Here is a 17,964-nt window from a genome sequence, read left to right as displayed (position 1 = left end):
AGATTCATATAATCAAACAAAATATGCATTGGGGCTACATATTTTGAGTTTAAATTGCGTGGCGCCAAATTCGGTATTTCGAGTCACCTTGGCTATCTGACACCCGGGAATTTTCGAGCTTGAACATGAGAAATATTAGCAGATAATTCATTATGTATTCCATCAATTCATTATGTATTCCATGCGTTATTACTTTGAAACTTACACTTTTTTTTTTTTTTTTTTTTTTTTTTCCAACAACCTCCCACGAAATAATGTTCTAAGTTTACGAACATATTTATAAAGTTTGTCTCGTCAGGTTTGAGTGTGAATGTTGTTTGTTATATGGTGGTACACTTGCAAAAGATTAATTAGATGGTGAAAATATTGCATTTTGTACGTTTTCTGAGGCCCACAAAGGAAAACAAAATCATAAAAGCAAATGTTTGAAAAGTTCAGCCCTTTGTTAAGTTTTGTTAGTGTTTGGTTTCCTTATATTGCTTCCTCACTGGAACCGAATATTGTGTATATTACTCGTCATGGCATAACTTAGTATAAACATACGTAATTAGGGGACACGGTGAATCAGTGGTGGAGCGCTCACTTCTGGTGCAAGGGGTCTCTGGTTCGATCCCAGGCCATGAGAGTTTGTTGGTAGACAGCATCTTGTCCGTGGATTTTCTTGCGATTTGGCGTTTCCTCCTACGTGACTATCCCACCATTTTTTTAAAATAATCATTCAGTTTTCATTAATCATCCGTCTCTCTTAGTCTACAAGGCATAAACGTGGAACGTGAAACCAAAAATTTCATTTAATTTCATTCAGTAATGAATCAATTGGAACTAGTTTGTTATCCTTATTGTGCTATCATATCTGTTTTTGTTAATTTAAATGTTAACTCATGTGCTTAAAACACTTCATTCGATTTGTAAATGTTCATATGGACTAATATAAATAATTTACGAGCATGTTCCATTGGCTAGAGGAAACGACGGTTAGCGCGAAAATATTATGGTGGAATAATATTTTTGATTTGTAAAGTAGTTCGATAATAGCATTGGAAAATTCTCAGAAAGTTCATGGACACAATTATCATCTTAAGTGCGTGCGTCCTCGTATTAAATTCAGTAGAGAATTTAGGTTATTTTTACATGGGAAAATGTTTTCTCATGCATAAATTGCGGGCTCTCCCATGAACTCATAATTATCGAATCTACAATGAATTTGCATACCAAAAATTAGCGCTTTATAGCTCCTCGTGACTAACCGGTTAGTGTAGTCGTCTTTGGCGTGAGAGACCCAAGTTTGATTCTGGCCGGAGCTCATGTAACTCGGATATCACGTTAAGCTAGATACATGTTTCATATAGCCTCGCTGCCGAGAGGAACGTGAAGCTGATAATCAAATCAAATTAGCACTCGATTAAATCACTGTGCTTTTTATATCGTTGATTTTTTGGTAAGAATGAATAAAATTCACTTAGTAGAATGGGGTGATTATCCAAACATAAGGATATTAATTAGTACATTAAGTCAGCCTGCAAGCACTGTCAGTTTACGTAAATGTACTAAATAAAATTACCATCACAACTACCTTCGTTTACCTACACGTGTAGCTTAAATTAGAACTTTTAGAAGAACTGCAAAACTTGGGTAGACATATATATGCTTATAGGCACTGATTGTGTTGTACTGCTAAAGAAAATAACACTAGTTACATATTTAAGTGTTTTAGTATATTCAGTGCATTGACTTTATTACTAAATAATACTTGAGTAATATGTATTAGATACTTTGTTGTTCAATCTAGCAAATTAGTACATTATACCTTGTCCTTTATATATTCGAATATATTCAGATAAGTATAAAGAAATAAAAAGAAGCCTTAAGTTCTTTTCCTTTTTTTTTTATTCTTCGTTTTATTAGCAACGTGGTAGACACTTGAAAAACACGTATCGTATCTTCCTCTAAGCTCTTCACCTTGCAAACCTAGCGGTCATTATTTTAAGCACCGTGTAACAAACTTAAATCGCAAATGTCGACTAGTTAGAATCAACGTATGAGCGAAAGGAAGTGTTTTCCGTAATCAGCTAGCTCTGAATTCGCAAATAAATAAAAGAAAAAAAAAAAGGGATATGCCCATTGGAGAGAAAGAAAGGAATGGAAACTTATTCTAGGGATCCTTATTTCAGGTACAATCCCGGTATTCGCCTTGAGAAACTAAGAATACCCTCATTCAGGATGGCTGACCTGAAAATCTTTTACACTTTTGACCGAGTGTCCTCACCGGGGTACAATCCTGGACCGCTCGCATCAAAGGTGAGAGCGCTAGCGACTAAATTACGCGAGGAACGATTACTGTTTCATGTGGCGAAAGCAAGTCTAGAGTCTATTTACCAAGTGATCGTAGGTTCAGGATCTGAATTGGAATCCAGGAACCGGCAGTTCTGCTGCGGTTCCCCATGTTTTTTCTCAGTTCTTTCTGCTGAACTACATGATAATATCTTTCATGTATAGGCCCTGGTGGCTTTCCGTACGAAGTTTTCGTGCTCCGTAATGTAAAATGACTTTCGGCTGTTATCTAAAACTTCATTGATAAAGTTAATTAAAATAAATTTTTGGAAATCATAACTGGAATACAGAATATTATCTGACTGCCACAGAAGAGCACTACTCATTAAACAATTTTTTGTAGAATAATGAAAAACTACAACCATTAACAATAAGGAACTACGAAGCTTTTAACAGAAATAGAGAACTAAGCATCATCTTTCTTCGAATTAGTTTCTTTGCAACCAAAACGGTTGTTGTTGAGGCTCGTGGAAACACGATTCTAGTATGATTCACATTTGATACCTCTCTACATGTTGCAGTGGCGTAGTAGTTAAGACTGTTACCTACGAATTGGACGGTCTGCGTTCAATGACCGATAAAAGATGAATTTTTTTTTCTCCGTTTCCTCTCGTTCCAATGTGGATCAGGAGTTTATCCAGAAAATTGTCCAAAAGGTGAGTCACGTACCAATCGATAGATCTCACTGAGCTGAACAGAATTATATGGGTGAGTGCAGGGCCGGATTTAGGGGGGGGGGGTGCACGTGGAGCCCCCCTTCGTTGTAAATATACACTATCTAAAATGAGAAGCTAGCAATGAAAATAGCAACACTTTCACCGTCATGTTTCCGTTTGGAGCTTAAAAGAAAGAGAAGTTTTGCAAAAGCAACAGTTCATTTTCTGAAGGTTGAAGGAAAAGGATTCACCAAGCGAAGCAATATAACTTTTCGCAAGTAGGGAAGAAAACAGAAGGCAGGAAGAGAGAACATTTTATCTTGCACATTATGTGCGACCCTCTTTAGAATATACTCCCCCCTCCGTTCTATGTATCGGGTGTAAAGAATATTGTCACATGTTACTTTGATGAGTTTCAATGAGACTGGTTATTTTGGTAGTTATGATGCACCCCCCCTCAGAAAATCCTGGATCCGACCCTGGGTGAGTCAAATCCTTATCTGCAGTTATCGAGATAAGGATTCACAGTTATCGAAAAACTTCAATTATTTGTAAAGCAAAAAATTATTGCTTTACGATGAAGATCACTTATTAACCCTATGTACACCAAGGGCTACGCATAATACCGCACACCAAGGGAAGGTTACAAAATGTCCACCGCATAAATCATTATTTTCTGTCCCAGAAAATGTAATATTCTTCTCTGTTTTGCACCTTCAGTTGTCTTAGTTTATAGTTAGTACAAAATAATCAAAGAACCACATGGTAACACGGTTGTTCTTGTCTGCGCTGAGTGAATGATGCATCCGCAAACCCAGTTTTTGAACATCTGCCCTTGGGATACGGTGAACATATTGCACAACAGTTGTCTGTCCACGGGTCATCTCTGAGGCCAATTCCTGGCTGTTTTGACATTGATCATGGTGAAATTGTTCAAATGGTTCTTACCAAAGTTGAATGGGCTACCAGAACGTGAGATATTGCTCGGGCCAAAATTTCCAGTTCGGAAACTGTCAAACTATTTCCGGGTGGTCTCTTCAGGAATAGCGTCCTCCCCATATACATCACAGATTTGTTTGGATGCTTCTGTGGCACTAAAACTTTTGTTGAATTCGTACAGGAGAACATAGCGAAGATGACTCTTCTTTTCAGCTTGATACTCCATACTTCAGACCTTGAAAAACAAGAATTAATCACCCCCAGCAAAACTATAAATAGTCTACACATTACTGATAACATAGTAACAAATTTAATGTATTGTTGAACATTGTCATTGTTGACTTGACAGAAAAAAAAAAAACTGAAAATGAAAATAAAGGGCATGAATTAATGATTCGCACCAATTAAAAGTTCAACCGTTTCCGTATTTTTGCTATTTTATGAATAGAAAATGGGAAATTGAACTTCATTCCTTCCCGCTTAGAAGTGGATGTTTCAAAAGCGCTTAAGCGTTTCAAAAGCGTTTGGTATAAATTTATTTTTAATAAGGAGTTTATATACAAAGTATTATATGTTTAACTTGAGGGGTTCATACTTTATTTTTTACATTAATTTGGAACCCTGTCCCGCAGGATACATATTTTAATGATCCTAAATAGCCTACAGTCTGTTCCGACAATTACCTAAAAATATGTCAAGCCAACGGTGTGGACTTCTAAGGTAGACAAACTTATATTCAACTTCTACCTGTATACTTACTAGCTGAAATACCCGCTCTTCTTACTGGGAGAATAGGTAAATGGAAAATGTAGTGATAAAAATCTCCAAGATACTGTATTTTTGGTATAAATATACGGTGGCTCAGTGGTAGAGCGCTTAGCTCTGATGAGTGGAGTCCCTGGCTCAATCTCCGGTCAAGTAAGTTTGTGACGGACAGATTGTGTCCGTGGGTTTTCTCGCGGTACTCCGGTTTCCATCCACGTTGTCATTTTACCAGGTCTTCCATCATCATTCACTTGGTTAAATCATCGTTTCCCTTAGCCTAAAGAACATAATCATAAAACGTTAAACTGAAAGATTTCATTTTTTTTGGGGGGGGGGGTATAAATTTTAAGATCCTTCTTATTTGAACCCTCCTTCCTTTGGATACGCATTTCAGTGAAAGTACAGTATAATGATAAAAATTCATAAGATATTTTATTTTGGATATAAATTTTGTACCCCTTTATGTCCTTAGGATGCACGTTTTAATCAAATTGATATAAAAACCTGGGTTGAGGAAGGTAATACATTCCTAAATTCATTTCATACGATCACAGGGATCACAAACAGCAGACGATATTTTTTTCAGTGTGACCAAAGTAATTACAGATATTCCCTCCTTCACTCCAATCCATTTAAAAGCTTAATTTTCGAAAACGCCGAAACACCTGTTCGCTTATTCGTAATAAGAAGTTTGTACCGAATTTCATCTTCCTAGCAGGGCCGCGGTGGCTCAATGGTAGAGCATTCACCTGAACTTTATGGTGGACAAACACCGTATGCGTGCGTTTCTCGGGGCTCTCCCGTTTCCTCCCACTTTCTTCATTCCACCATTTCATTCATTTCTCATCATCACAGTCTCCTTTAGCCTAGCCGGCATAACCGTGGGACGTAAAACTCAAAGATTTCATTTCATTTTTTTCATTTTCCTAATTTGAGGGACTTGTGAGATACTGTTTTTTTTTTAGCATAACCCTACGATACGCCCTTTAATCAAAGGCGCATGGTATAAAGGTAGCCCGAAGTAGATACTAACTATATTTCCAAAATTAATTTCGAACTGTTCAGCTGTTTCCCCGTGATGCAGTCTCAAAGAACAGATATAGTCACTTTCAATGTGAACAAAGAAATTATAGAAGATGGCACCCTTCTTTGATTTAAAACGAACGTTTTCAGAAACGCTGAGGTGTTTCCTTATTTTAAATGAGGAGTTTCATCTTCCTTAAGTAGCAGGCGTGTGAGATAATGCATTTTTGGCATACATTTTAAACATCTTCCCCCTTCCACCGTAGAATACATATTTTACTCAAAGTGCCATGATAAAAAAGCCAGTTCAAGATAAGTGATAAGTAGGTTTAAAAAAGTAATCATAAAAGGTTTAGCCGTTTTCCCGTGATGCGATAGTACAGAAATCACTTTCATATATAATTAGATATGTATATTTGATTGACGAGTTAGCTTAAATATAGAAAAGATACAGAGTTATATATTTCTCTTTTTTATATGTTGTGATCTTTAACAATATGTTTTTTCTCTTTTAGGGTGCGGCAGTGCATATTGAAGGAAATTGACTATGGCTCCGGTTCCTCTTGAAGGCCACCAGACTCCAGTTGGGGCCAGCATGCCCCAGGAGGCACGAGGTGGCTCTATATCTCTGGGCATGCTGATTGATTTTATAGTGCAGCGGACTTATCATGAATTGACTGTGTTGGCTGAATTGTAAGTATTCAACATCGTTTTGTAAGGTTACAAATATAGAATAAGTATGCAGTATATATTATAACTACCAGGGGAATTTCGTTGAAGGACTCCGGGAATTACGTGTATTATGATATACAGAAGAAGGTAATGAATGGAATGTGGTTCTACAAGCAACGTTAGTTTTCTGATAGGATCTATGCTGAGGATGGCAATAAACTTTTGCCGAAATGTTTAGAACTGAATTATAATTTTGCTGTTTTGGGATAAGTACATTTTTATAATTACTTTATGAACGTGAGGAACACTGTATACAAATTACACTTATTTACTCCCATGTTCCTTGAAGTACTGTAGATGAATTGTAGTACAGTAGGACTTCGATAATCCGAACGTCAAAAATCCGAACGCTGTCCCTAGAACCTTTTTACATTTTGTCTTAGCACTAGCGATAAACAAACAAGTCCGAAGCGCTGGCGTCCGTCGGCGTTGTGTGAAGTCAGTGTTTTTACAAAAGCTCATTCATATGTAACTGTTTCTGATACATATTTTTATTCTCCCTTAGGTTTATACAAGTTAAGTTTTAAGTGTGAGTTACAAGAACAGTGTAATTTAGTGTACGAGCAGGTTTTTCAGAAACATTAAATGTAAGTAGCCCTAGGTACGGTATTGTAATTATTGTATGTACTGTATAACCACTGTATCGATAAAAGAGCATACCGTACAGTATATTTATGCCTATGGCATTTTTGTGGTCATTTTCGAAAATCAGAACTACTTGTGGTCCCAATTAGTTCGGATTTTCGACTTCCTACTGTACATGAATATTTTGTATAGAAGATTTTTTTTTTTTTTTTTCAACATACAAAGCTTCGACTTAATCTTATATGGATAAATTTTACATATTTTCGGCTGCATGAACATCTTGTGGAAAAAGTAATTATAATGTGTGATGTAAGAAAGTTTGATGACTACAAGCTCATGAGTTTCTTGAAAATAATCACTTGACAATGTAACTAGCTACTATCGGTATATATAATTACAAGGATTTTTCTGATCCTTGATGTGCTTTTATAATTAATTCTCTATATTCACGAGTAACTATATTTTATTAAACTTGCTGGAATCCCTTTTTAACATTTGAAACGGGTCAAAATGACCCGTGAAGTCAAAATTTTATTTTATTTTATTTTTTTGTCCAATCATTACACGCAAGAGTGAAATACTGCGTATTCTTCAATTGATGTTCAAAAGTCTTTTGCGGAAAAAATAAGGTTAAGCCCGTGTATTCATATGTAATAATTTGAAAAATAATTGAATCAGTGAGTGAAAAAAGGAGAACATGCCACATCACCTTGCTTTTGGAAGACGACAAACAAGATTGCTTACTGGAAATGCGATCGCTTACTGCATTAGTTTTATCACCTTTTAATCAAGGCGTTCCATGTTTAATTCTCCGTCGAACCACAATCCTTCTTCCAAGTGTAAACCAAGTAGCGATTCGGATGTCACTTTAAGCGAAAGTCTTCTTCTTACCTCGGCATTACATAAGGATGTTAAGCCTAAACACACGAAACGAAACCAAATTGTATGCCTGAATGGGCCTTTTGTTTTATAAAGAAGCCACCGTTGTATAAATATATTGATAGAAATTGGCAGAATTTATCGTCTGCCGAGGTAGCTTCCAATATTAGCTTGTATTGGACTTCCAGTTTTAATTTAATTGAATGGTATCTACATACTAAATTTGTAATTTGATACCTCAGTTTTAGCGTACCGATTATGATACGTTGACCATAAAATTTTACATGCCAAGCAATAACGAGATTTTTCCGTTATTGCTTTGCATTTACACAGGATTTTCCCAATGGCTAAGGAGGGAGTTTCCCGATTTATATATAATTCTGTATAATGGTTTCATTTGTGCAATCTTTTTGTCCTCCTGAAATGACTCTTGACAATTATATTAACAAGTATGTCAAGATCAGTACAACGTATTTTTATCAGGAGTCCTTCGTGAGTGAGTCGGCAGACTCGTCGCATTTGTGGCCAATAGTCCCGGTTTTGAGTCCAAATGGAAAATAATTTCTCTCGAATGTACGTCGAGAAGCGGTTTGGATTCCGCTTTACGCTTATGTGACCCCTTCCGGCACAACCTCGTTGCTGCATAATAACACTAAGGCGAAACATTTTATTTCTGTCTACGTGTAATATAAATACATAGATCAAAACCCAAAAACCTGTTTTTTTTTTTTTTTTTTTTTTCAATAAAAACCATGGTTTTTGCCAACCCTGCTTCATATAATGGCTTAAACCCTTTTTACAACACAATCTTCACATTTAAGTGTGTGTATGTGTCTTGTCTGTCAGTCAGTCAACAGTGGTAACTTAATAATATTAGGTACATTTTTCAATACTTATGGTTACCTTCCTTTCCCAGTATATTATAGGTGGAAGACCCGGTTCGATTCCCGTCGGGAGCTCATGTGGTTTGGATCCCATGTTAAGCTGTCTCATATAACCTCAGTACTGAATGGGATGCTAAACTGAAGTCAAATCAGATTTAATATGCTATGGATCGTTATTCTTTTACTATACACATAATGTATGTATGTATGTCTTAGGATTGTTTAGAACTTATATTACTTTATCTTGTTTTATTTGTATTAGTAGGTTTACTATCATATGGTTTCTTCTTAATTAGGGGTAATCCTAATCCTCAACAGACAGTTAATATAAATCACAGAGTGCGTATTGTGGTCAGGTCAAACTATTATTCTAATTTTTGTAATCACATCCAAACTTCAAATTGTAGTTCATGTAATTCAAAACGTAGTATGTGTATCTAAACAATATATATGTATATAATTGTACATGATATTAACTTCTGCCTGAAATCGAACCCTGGTCTCCCACGCCGAAGACGCGTACCATAACAATTTAGCCACGAAAGAGCTCTTCTTATGTTTTGTTCACATAATTGGTAATAATACTGTCTCAAATACCTATTAAGATTTCCTTTATCGGTGTTCAGTATTGGATTTCGTGTCCTTATGTAATATTCTTCAAGTACATTTCGTTCGATATTTGACGCATCACAGTGTAGAACTTCCGAATCCTGTACCATGTATGTGGTAACTTGAAGGTGCTTTGGTAAATCTGATATAGCTTCTTTGTTCTGTCGAAGGTTCATATTCTGTTGATTAAGAAGAAACCATTGGAAGGGAAACCTAATAACACAAATAAAACAGGGTAAAATTAATAGGTAGTGCACTGTCCTAAGACATACATACATACATGTATTTATATATACTAAAAGAATTAAAAACTACACTACACCACAAAACTTAAGCAGTCCGAGAGAACGTGGAATAAGTGACGTGTGGGACCCATTAAACATTGGTAGGAGGCATGCAAATACAAAGAGACGCACAGGCAAGGCGAGGGTCCGCTATAGCACGAGCGTAGCATCTTCGTGACCCCACTGAACAGATTTCGCCAGGAAGCATACACGACAGCCCAGTTGTGTCCGAGGCTGCAATGAGTTTTTGGTTCCTGTGTGGGATGTCAAGCGTAGACACCTTGCAATAGCTGGCAGACGACATTTGAGTGACGTTGGACGCAGGCAAATAATTGGGTGATTGGAACTAGAATGATCCCCAGTGGACGTGGCGCAGGAATTCAATGTGAACAAAAGTGTTGGCTCAAGGTTGTGGAGTCGCTCCAGAAATAGACATACAGTCAGTAGACGTCATGGAGGAGGTCATGCGAGGAAGACGTCGATCGCCGATGACTGGTTTCTCATAATTGCTGCTAGACATGACCGTCAAGCGTTATGCTCTCTACTGGCAAATAATTTGTTTCAGGCAACAGGACAACGTGTTAGTCGTCAAACTGTTTGTTGGCAGCTCAATGCGGCAGGACTGTATACCAGGGGGCCTTTGCTATGTATGCCATTGAAACGGGAGCACAAACGTGCGCGTTACACGTGGTGTCAGAAACATGTTGCAAAGAAGAACGCCAGTTGGCGTGCATTGTGTTCTCCGATGAGTCTCGGTACAGCCTCTCATCTGATTCTGGTCGGACATAAGCGTGGAGAGAGCCGGTAACACGCTATGCCCCAAACTTCACTGCTGAACTGCCGTCCTTACGCGATGGTTCCATCACGGTGTGGGATGGGATCATGCTGGATGGGAAAATGGACCTCCATATTGTGGAACATGGCACTTTGACGACACAACGGTATCGGGATGAAATTCTCTATACATATGTGCGCAATTTCCGTGGAGCATTTGGTCCAGATTTCCTGTTTATGGATCACAATGCCCGCCCATATCATGCACATCTGGCATCCGAGTATCTGGAGAGCGAGACTACGCGGATTGCATGGCTCGCATGCTCGCCGGACTTAAATCCCATCGAGCATGTTAGGGATGCTCTTGGGCGGCAAATAGCGAAACGCAATCCACCACCACGCACTCTTCCTGAACAGCGAACAGCTCTCCTCGAGTAGTGGTGCCATCTGCCACAAGAATTTCCAACACTCTAATATGCAGCACTGAGGCCAGATGTCGTGCCTGTGTATCTGTTCGTAGTGGTCACATGCTATATTGATGCCTATACCCTCGCACAGTCAAGTTTTACATGTCGAGATATCATGGTTCTGAACGTTTTAGCCACCTGTATATCCTAACTTATTATTGTCCTTCATTTCTGTTGCATTGTGTATCTGCACCGTCTTTCTGTTGATTATACGTGGTGCAGTGATCTTGTTTTATTTTCTGCTACTTCGTTCGAGTTGTTTAAGTTTTGTGGAGCAGTGTATAATATTGATATATTGGGAAAGGCAAGTAACCCTAAGTATCGTAAGAAGCTTGTGTTATAAAGAAGGATTTAAGCCGTTGTTTACCCCTAAGGATGAATGTCGAAGTGTCACACTCGAAATATTGGAAGGAAAATTAATTGTAGGTGAGTAATTTTCAATACTACAGTATGTTCCATATGTTCGATAAGTAGTCACATACTTACTAGTCGTTTATATGCATATTGACAACTGTATGTTTAATCAAAGATGTAGTAAAGGTAGACAAAGCAGCTAATTTTATCAATGAATACAAGTAAATAAAACTAATTACAGTAAAATTTTAAATTTATTTATTATTTATTTACTTATTTCCAATTTCAGGCTTCCACGAAAAACTGATATGGAACGCAAGATAGAAATCTACAACTTCTCTGCACGCACACGCCAGTTGTTTGTTCGGTTGCTTGCATTGGTGAAATGGGCGAATAGTGTAACAAAAGTTGACAAGTCAGCTGTAAGTATATACAATGAGCACTCGTATTATGCAAACAATACACTTTATTATGTCAGAATTTTTCCAGCATTTCATAATATCCATGTTTGAATCTGTTTCCTTAATGTCAGGTAGGGGCCGCGGTGGCTCAGTGGTAGAGCGTTCACCTCTGGTGCTTGGGGTCCCGGGTTCGATCCCGGCCCCCCCCCAAGTGAACTTTGTGGTGGACATACACCGTGTGGGGGGGTTTCTTGGGGTTCTCCCGTTTCCTCCCACTTTCTTCATTCCACCATTTCATTCATTACTCATCATCACCGTCTCCTTTAGCCTAATCGGCATAACCGTGGAACGTAAAACTCGAAGATTTCATTTTCATTTTTTAATGTCAGGTACGATTTTAAAGTCTCTCCTTATGTAATAGAGTTTGAAGGTGTGAATTATTTCTTGGTCCATAGGTTGGAATAAGGATGTGTTTGGTGTCAAAAATATTACCTTTATGTTAGAATACGCTATTTCAATATCATGGAGGTGACATGGTACATTATCCGAAACTAGAACCGCCTTGAAACCTAAATTATTTTTCTTTAATCAAATTTTAACTTCGGGAATAAGATTCAGAAAACAATCCTTGAAAAATGGCAGCAATAGCTCTCACTTTTGTTCGCGTGCCAAAACACTGGTAAGTTGTTCTTGTTTTAATTTTTTAAAACACGAGCATTTAATTATCTATAGAACATGAGTGACTTATGTGTTAGAAAACAACAACATAATTCTGTTTTTTGCTACCTTAAATCCAGGTGCAGATCTTTCATTTTTGGTTTAGCCTGTTTCTTCAAGTATAAATGTTTCATTCGCATTAAAGCAGGGCGCAAAATTTCAATTTCAGATGCACTCGCCAATCCTAAAATGATGGTTGCTAGTATTTCTTAACGTACCGGAAGGAATTATAAGAGGTCCTTCCCCCTCCCCACGGCCTTTGGTTTGAGAAAGAAAAGATTACATTAGGGCATAAAATTTCAAAACCAAAAAAATCTTACATCTTTCGATTGAGGGTGGGAAAGGAGGGGTGAATTACAACGTTGTGAAGACTTCACATTTCGTGTTTTCTCTCACTCGGTGACAATTATTTTCGTGCGAAACAAACTGCGCAACCCTGTATGTTTAGCCAGAAACCACTCGTACTAAACACTGGTCGCCAGCTTTAAATTTCTAGTTGCCAATAGCAACCTGGCGACTGGAAATGTTGTGCCCTATACTAAACACTTATTCAAGTTTGTATCCACTTTCAGAAATTCATTAGGAGTGATACTGCTGCAGTAGTGTCTGCAGATGCAGTTTCTTTCACGATTTGTTTAGTGATTTCAAATTTGTTAAACCAATTTTCTGGTGCTTGAAATCCTCCAGTCGAATATTCTGTAGTAGGTTCTTTGAAATGCACGTAAAGATGTGTAGCTTTCTCACGAGTTATCACACCCTGAAAAGTATTCTCTTCTGAATACGATCTTCGATCCACAGTGGTAATGGAGCCTCCATTTTTTCAATTGCTGGAACACGCACGATTTTTCGTAATAGAAAAGCCAAATCTGTAGCATTCCTTATTTTTATTCAGATATTTTGATACTTGGTACACTTAATTCGTTGATATTAAAAGAACTATACAAACTTCTCACCAAAACTATCAAGAATTCCCATTTTATTTATTTATTTTTTCATAATGATAACTCTCTTCTTGTACTCGGCATTACAATTTTCACGATTTATAGATCGTGAAGAAAGAAGGAAAAAAAGAAATATGAGAAAATACGTGCTAATTCCTTGAAAGAATTCTAACAATTGATTAATTTACCAGGGCCGTGAAAGCTCAGTGGTAGAGTGTTCACTTCTGGTGCGTGAGTTCTCTGGTTCGATCCCATTCCACGCCAAGTAGGCTTTGTGGTGAACAGTGTGCGGAGATTTTCTTGGGGTTCTCCCGTTTTCCCCAACTTTTGTTCATTCCACCATTCCATTCATTTCCCATCATCACCGTCTCCTTTAGCCTTCGCGGTATAATCGTCGGACGTAAACTCAAAGATTTCATTTTTGACTAATTTACCAAAATAAAGGAGGTCCTTATCAAAGAACAAAGCGGCGCGTGTATTGGCCGACATTCAAAGGCTGTGTCGACAAGCACTATTAAGTCAAAAGGTAGTTGCATTTTAATAACACAGTACAGTATATCGTAAGCAACTGTTTAGATAGTTTTGATCTGCGACTAATGAAATTCACATCCGCGAGTGCAGAAATCTATCACAGTTATGTTTCCTGCGAATGTTGAAACCGCGAATCGCGAGACCGTAATTGTGAATAACCGCAATCACTTTGTATTTATCTTGGAAGGTATTTGATGCATATTTTTTATTAGAAAAAAGTTCTACCTTACATACCGTACATGAGGATCATAACATACTGTTTCAGGACTTCTCTGGTCACATTTTCAATGCGTCTTCTGCTAATACACTGCTGAATAAAATTATTATAGGTTTGTAAGAAATGACTTATCCCAGAAGGATCTATAAATGTGCAATTGTGAAGGTCTCTCCCTCTACTCCATGTGTATTCTTTTCCATACCAGACCGGTAGAAAATTCTGTGAATTTAAATGCGATATAGTCTTAGAGCGTCAATGTTACCATAATAAATTTGTATATGGTTTACAGATATTTCAATTTTCTTGTATCCACCTTTTGAACGAAATGTACAGAAGATTACTATTATTATTACCTTCTATTGAATTCCTTTTTATTTATGTTCTTAATGGTAAAATCAATAAAATATGTATCAACTGTCTTTATGTACAAAATTATGACATAATTTGTTTCTCCCTGTTGTACAGAATTACACAAAGGAATTTTCATGTGTAAAAGAGTAATTTTAATTAAAGTCTAAAGATTAATAATATCATCATTCCACTTTTTATTAAGGTCGACGAAAGGAGAGAAGAAAGTTCGGTAATCATGAAAAATATCAAATTCCAGATTCATCAGATTTACACCTTTTATAGCCCATAGGTACCGAAAAAGTGATTTTTCGACATTGTCCGTCTGTTCGTCCGTTCTTCCTGATGTACATTCACCTACAGGCGACACCGTTCAACTTATCTCAACCGAATTTTAAACTTAATGTTTTTATGTGATCCTTCATTTGGGTTTTTCGAATTTTTTTCCTACCTCTAGAAATAAGGATAATTTGCTAAAGTAAGAAATCGAAAATTGCTATTTTTTTTAAGAACTGCTCTAACGTTTTAGGTTTATATTTCATAAATCAATTTTCTAAAAACAATATGGTAAAAGCCATTTCTCTAGGAATAATCGAGAAGTAATAGTTTATTCTTAGGGGTGAGTTTTCTTTCGAACGATTTTCTCAAAAAACTACTCAGGCGATTTTGGTCATATTTCATAAATTACTTTTTCATTAATATTCTTACAATGTTGCCTAAATCATTTCCATGAGAATATCCACAAACGATAGTTTACTCGTGGTGTTTTTTGACAATTTTGTGAAATAACCACTCATGCGATTTTATTATTATTTTATAAACAAAAATTTCATTAATATCCTTAACATATGGCATAAGTTATTTCTTACGGAAATATTTACAACGGGTAGTTTACTTTTAGGGATGAGTTTTCTTTCGGTAAAGTTTTCCGAAGGCATCTTAGAATTTTGTTCATATTTCAGAAGAAAATGTTTCAGCGAAAATTTTTTTATTAATAACTGCAGCAGAACATGATTTGTTTTAGAAATTGGAGCGAGAAAGTTGAGTGCGGTGGCCCATACCTTTTATCTAAATTTTCTTTTTGGGTATTAAGACCCGGATGTTTGTCTCTAATGTAGTAAACCTCAAACACATTTATTTCAATTTACGAAGTGGCTCGGCGATTTTCTAAATTGTATGCTTTGATATTTGTAGATGTTCAGGAAGTTCTGAAATAGTCCCATTTCTCCTCTCTAGATTCCATGATATCCAACTTCACTCTAGTATTAATATTCCTTTTGGTCATGCAAATATACGGTTCATCACAAACACAGAACACTTGATAAGGGCCGCTTAATGAAAGTTTGTAAACAAAATAACTCTTAAACTAACTGAAGCTCCTTTCCAATTTTTGAGACTCTAGATTAATGTTATCTCCTGGTATGTTAGAACAATTGAATATAATCTCTAAATTTGATTTAACTAATAGATATAAGAAGAATACGTTGATAAGATGGCAGGAGCTCGCACACTTTTTAAAGGGTGGAAACAACAGAAAGCTAATCAAGAAAGTGGAAATGAATGTGGGAACTCAAAAGTGGGTATCCTTTCCATTATTCCATTGTTTGACATTTAGATTAGTAAAAACTGCTAACAAACAATTTGAATATATTTCAAAACCTATCCATTAATTTGGAGAGGAGCTTATATCAGTGTAGGAATTATTTTGTTTACAAACTTTCATTAAGCAGAGTTTATCAAGTGTTCTATGCTTATGATGAATCGTCAAAAGGAATATTAACACCAGAGTGAAGTTGAATATTACGGAATCAAGGGAGAAGGGAGCTATTTTAGGACTTCAGATAGGAGGATTTTTTCTAATAAGTTAGATATTTATTACATATGATTTTTTAATTGTAGAAATTATTTTTACTAGCTCAAACTAACGTAGGTAATAATTAGGTACTGCACTTGAAGTACTTACATTACGAACTGTAATAGCTTTTGCTTCAAATTACATTAATTTTCTATAAGCTGGCCACATTTCAGTGGAACCGATGGCCAACATACAGAGATTTATATTATATATATATATATATATATATATATATATATAAAGGGTACTAGGAAAGTTCTGCAATACTGCAATTCAGTTTTTTTTATTTAATTTTTTTCAAAATAATTTCCACCACATTCGATACACCTCTCCATGCTCCGAAACTCGTTAAACCAGATCTACAAAGTTTCACTAGGGAGCAAGGCACACTCGTTGTCCCAAACCCTCAGAAGATCTCTCATCACTGGAAAAACACATTCCTTTCAGCTTTATTTTACATACAGAAACAGTGCAAAGTCTCAGGGTGCAAGATACGGACTGTAAAGAGGATGCTTAAGAAATTTCAATCCTGTAGTGCTCAAATAATCGGTGCAGGTTTTCACGCGGTGAGCTCGAGCATTGTTATGATGGAGGTACCAAGTATCCATTCTTGAATTTGGCCGTAGGTTCTTCATAGATTCGATGACTTTAGGCAGGCACTGTTCAATGTAGTACTTAGCTATGATTGTCTTCCGTGTCCAAGACGACACGCTCCACAATTCCACTCGATTTTTAAAAATATAGCTATCATTTTCTTCTTTACTGATCGCGATTTTCTGACTGCTACAGGTGTATCCTCCTCATCAAAGACCCAAACCTTGTTCTGAGTCGTGGTCGGCACATCATAATAGTACAACCAAGTTACATCATCTGTCACGATACTGTTCACATATCAAGATTGTCCCTTATCTCTCGGCACCATGTTACATATCGTGTTATCTGCTCTTCAGTCAGACTATGCGGCACCCAAAGACATCAAAGTTTCTTCACGTGCAATTGATCATGCAGAATCGAACCGATTGCTAGTGCATTTAGGCCCAAGGTATTTTCATTCTGCTGGTAGGTCATTCGCTTGTCATTCATTTTTCTAACAGCAGTAGTGTTTTCCTCCGTAACTGATGTTCGTGGCCTTTCCACACTCTCAGCTCCCTCCAGAGTGAACATTTCCCTTTGGAACTTTCTGTACAACCTGAATATAGTCGTACGATGTGGACAGACATCACCCAGTGCAAGGGTCATATTTTCTAAGCACTGGTCTACGTTTAAACCACGTGAGAATTTATACCGCAAAACTACTCTATCTCATTTCGTGACCAAGATACCGTAGGCACTTTAAACTATCGCTGCTAATTAATAACCCAATCCATCGACTTGGCGCAGCGATTACTGTGCAAGTATGAACATGTCTCAGCATACACCAAGGAGCAGACTCCTGCGACACATGGTTGAGTCATATTGCAAAACTTTCCCAGCTTTCCTAGTACCGGTACCCTTATATATATATATATATATATATATATATATATATATATATATATATATATATATATAATATAGTATAATATAAACGATATTTTTAACCCTTAGAGACAAAAGCATTTTTTAGTGATTTTTGCGTGGTTATATTTAAATAGTTGTGACTGTCGATGTAATTATCCCAGAATAATAATAT

General features: G+C 36.8%; 1 protein-coding gene across 2 annotated transcripts in view; it reads left to right on the top strand.

The window, feature by feature from the left end:
- Positions 1-17,964, top strand: part of MED14 (mediator complex subunit 14) — a 155,682-nt gene that overhangs the window by 19,481 nt on the left and 118,237 nt on the right. For both annotated transcript variants that reach the window (XR_014131246.1, XM_081756032.1), the window contains exons 2-3: positions 6,230-6,407; positions 11,572-11,704. Coding sequence is in view for 1 of the 2 variants with exons in the window: in XM_081756032.1 (XP_081612158.1) it covers positions 6,262-6,407; positions 11,572-11,704 (279 nt within the window). In the remaining variant the exon portion in view is untranslated. The remainder of the gene's footprint in view (positions 1-6,229; positions 6,408-11,571; positions 11,705-17,964) is intronic.

This window comes from Thermobia domestica, chromosome 4 (assembly GCF_964235325.1).
Source record: "Thermobia domestica chromosome 4, izTheDome1.hap1.1, whole genome shotgun sequence".
In the NCBI taxonomy this organism is placed as follows: Eukaryota; Metazoa; Arthropoda; class Insecta; order Zygentoma; family Lepismatidae; genus Thermobia; species Thermobia domestica.
Note: the sequence above shows the minus strand (reverse complement) of the source record. Positions and strands in the feature narration are given on the sequence as shown.